The sequence below is a fragment of the Vicia villosa genome, unplaced genomic scaffold (genome assembly GCF_029867415.1).
Source record: "Vicia villosa cultivar HV-30 ecotype Madison, WI unplaced genomic scaffold, Vvil1.0 ctg.001055F_1_1, whole genome shotgun sequence".
NCBI classification, from domain to species: domain Eukaryota; kingdom Viridiplantae; phylum Streptophyta; class Magnoliopsida; order Fabales; family Fabaceae; genus Vicia; species Vicia villosa.
The window spans coordinates 554506-557246 of NW_026705464.1; the positions used below are offsets into that span (position 1 = coordinate 554506).

The 2741-nt window shown below is 36.6% G+C and overlaps 1 protein-coding gene and 1 pseudogene across 1 annotated transcript; both read left to right on the top strand.

The window, feature by feature from the left end:
• The first annotated feature begins 246 nt into the window (after positions 1-246).
• On the top strand, positions 247-1340 carry LOC131632960 (probable protein phosphatase 2C 2; annotated as a pseudogene).
• Positions 1341-1875: 535 nt separating this feature from the next.
• Positions 1876-2384, top strand: LOC131632963 (vicilin-like seed storage protein At2g18540). Its single transcript, XM_058903672.1, has 2 exons — positions 1876-2089; positions 2191-2384. The coding sequence occupies exons 1-2, from the start codon at positions 1918-1920 to the stop codon at positions 2367-2369; spliced, it is 351 nt and encodes a 116-aa protein (XP_058759655.1). The 5' UTR covers positions 1876-1917; the 3' UTR covers positions 2370-2384.
• The last annotated feature ends 357 nt before the right edge of the window (positions 2385-2741 follow it).

Consider the following 2741-nt stretch of genomic DNA (forward strand, 5'->3'; position numbering starts at 1 on the left):
CCCTTCAATTTCACGATTATGTAAAATACAATGGAAGAACAAAAAGTTTTCCCCTCTTCCCCTCTATCGCTCTCGATGAACAACAATCAAGACCTCTCTCCCGATTTCTCTCTCGATTTCTATTCCCCTATCGATCGATTCCTCTCCGCGTAGACAACAACAAAACCCTCTTTCTTGTTTTCTATCTTTCTCGCGATCGTCCCTCTCTTTCGTGAGCTTTCTATCTCTCGCGTTTTGCTTGCGGCCATGGAAGGAGCTTTGAAAGCTCATGTCAACAAGAACAAATTTTCACTTGCAAACAGGGATGGAAACCGGGGTATGTTTCTCTCTATTTTCGTTTTCCTTTTTATGATATAGAGACAACAACTCATGTTTCTCTCTACTTTCTCGCCGATCGTCTTCTAGCAGAAGCAGAAGTAGCAGAAGAGGCTTATTCGAAATCCCCTTTCTGCTCCAGCAAGGTTTATTTTCATCTATACTTATACTCACTCACTAATTCATTAACTAACTCTTTGTCAATAGATGGATCTTCAATTTCGTATTGTTCCTTTTCTTTTGCTATTTAGGGTTTCAAATACCGATTTTAGTTTTGATTCAGTATCTAGATGTGTCATCTGACAGTAGTTCTTGGTATTGATTTATCTGCAGTTTTTGAAGAGGGCTTGTTGTTTTGATCAATATCAAAATGGCATGGAAGGGCAATGTAAGAAACTTCTGAATTGTGTGTTGTCTATGATTCTAATTTTTTTTTTGTTTTGAATTGTGTGTTGTTTTGAATTAAGTGTTTTGTTTTGTTTTTCTGGTTTCTTGTTCTTACAAGTTGTAGCATGTAAGAAACATGAGATGGAATTGAGGAAGCAGTGAAACATGGCTACCTCAAAACAGATTCAGATTTCTTAAATAAAGATCTTCACGGTGGTTCTTGCTGTGTAACAACATTGATTAAGAACGGTAATCTTATCGTGTCCAATGCTGGAGATTGTCGCGCTGTTATCAGTAGAGATGATGTTGCTGAGGCCTTAACATCTGACCACAAACCTTCGAGAAAAGATGAAAAATACAGGATTGAAACACATGTAATTAGGTCTTCGGTAATCGAAAAAATTTGTAGTTTAGGATCTCTTGAATGTTTTTAATTTTGATTTGTTTTATAGGGTGGATATGTTGATATGTGCCGCGGTGTGTGGAGACTCCAAGGCTCTCTTGCTGTTTCTAGGAGCATTGGAGATAGACACATGAAACAATGGGTGAAAGCAGAACCTGAGACCAAAGTTCTCAGAATTGAACCGCATCACGACTAGTTAATCCTAGCTTCAGATGGATTATGGGACAAGGTATAAAATTTGGATAATGTGTTAATTACTGTTTGATACTGTTAAGAGTTTGTTACTAGATGTTAGTAAGTTGTTGAGTTTGTTAGTAGATGTTAGTAAGTTGATGAGTTCTTTCTTGCTCTGTTAACTGTTTTCAATCTAACAAATAACTGCTAACACTTGTGATTTATAATTTTCTAACAAGTAACTGCTAACACTTTGTGATTTATAATTTCCTAACTGCGACTGGGATTTCTTCCCGTACGAATAAGTTCTTGATACCATGTTATATGAGCTCTGCCACAACGAACATGGTCCTCACAATGCTCAATTTTATAACCTTTTGGATGAAATTAGAAAGGTAATGATACCCTTTATCTCAAGGATCTTATTTGTGATGTGTTGCTATCTTTCATTTATGTGCGTGCACATTCTTGTTGGTATTGATCATAGATGAGTGCACACTGAGTGTTGGTCCTATTTAAATGTAGGAATGTGAAGAACTGATGGTCAAAGGGATTAGTGGTACTGGAAAAGGATTTGACGTTCCTGTGAGACGGAGAAACATAGTACTGTGAAGGCTCATAGAGGACCTGTGGTGCAGATGGATCAAAGGAAGATACTGTTTGACAATGAAGATGGAGAAATTTCTGCCACTAATGTCAAAGATGGACAAAACACACCACATTATCATCTTCAGTTCTGTACATTGGAACCTAACTCTATGTTCCTTCCTGTGCTTTTACATGCAGCTATGGTCTTTTATGTTTATACAGGTAGTACCTTTCACAATAATACAATACTTTGTTACTTCAGTTTTTGTTAACTATGAAACACGGACACCAGAAACACTTACACTGACACAAATACTTTTCAGGGAGTGGAAAGCTGACATGGTCAAATGAAGATGGTACTGGTACAATGGATATACATGAAGGAGATATAGGTAGTCTTGGAGAAGGATTTGTTTTCTATATACACAGCAACTTGGAATCACATAAGAAGAAACGAGGATATATGCAATGTTTACTAACACTGATGAGAGCACTTTTGTAAGTGTATTCTTTTTTTAAATGAATGCTTCTAAACCTTGTTTGGTTGCAATTTTTCATGTTAATAAAAAAAATGCAGGATCCATCTATTGGTGCTTACTCAAGGATCAATGAACTAGTCAAAGGCTTTGATAAGAATATCATCCAAGCAGCTTTTAAGGTATAGGCAAAAGCATAAAATTCATGCATAAATCACTTTTCAATCAAGATAGTTTAAGAAAAAAATTAAAATCAATCAATTTTTTTAAGGTCCCGGAAGATTTGGTTGAGGCAATTACAGACAATAGAGAGGCACTAGCAACAGTGCATGTCGTTCCAGTGAAGAAGCATAACAATGTCTTGGAATTGGAGGGATGTGGTGGAATTCAACTTTGTC

Coding starts and splice junctions, on each gene's coding strand:
- LOC131632963 (XM_058903672.1), top strand. CDS start 1,918: ATGGATCAAAGGAAGATACTGTTTGACAATGAAGATGGAGAAATTTCT. Junction 2,090..2,190: donor GGTCTTTTATGTTTATACAG/GTAGTACCTTTC, acceptor AATACTTTTCAG/GGAGTGGAAAGCTGACATGG.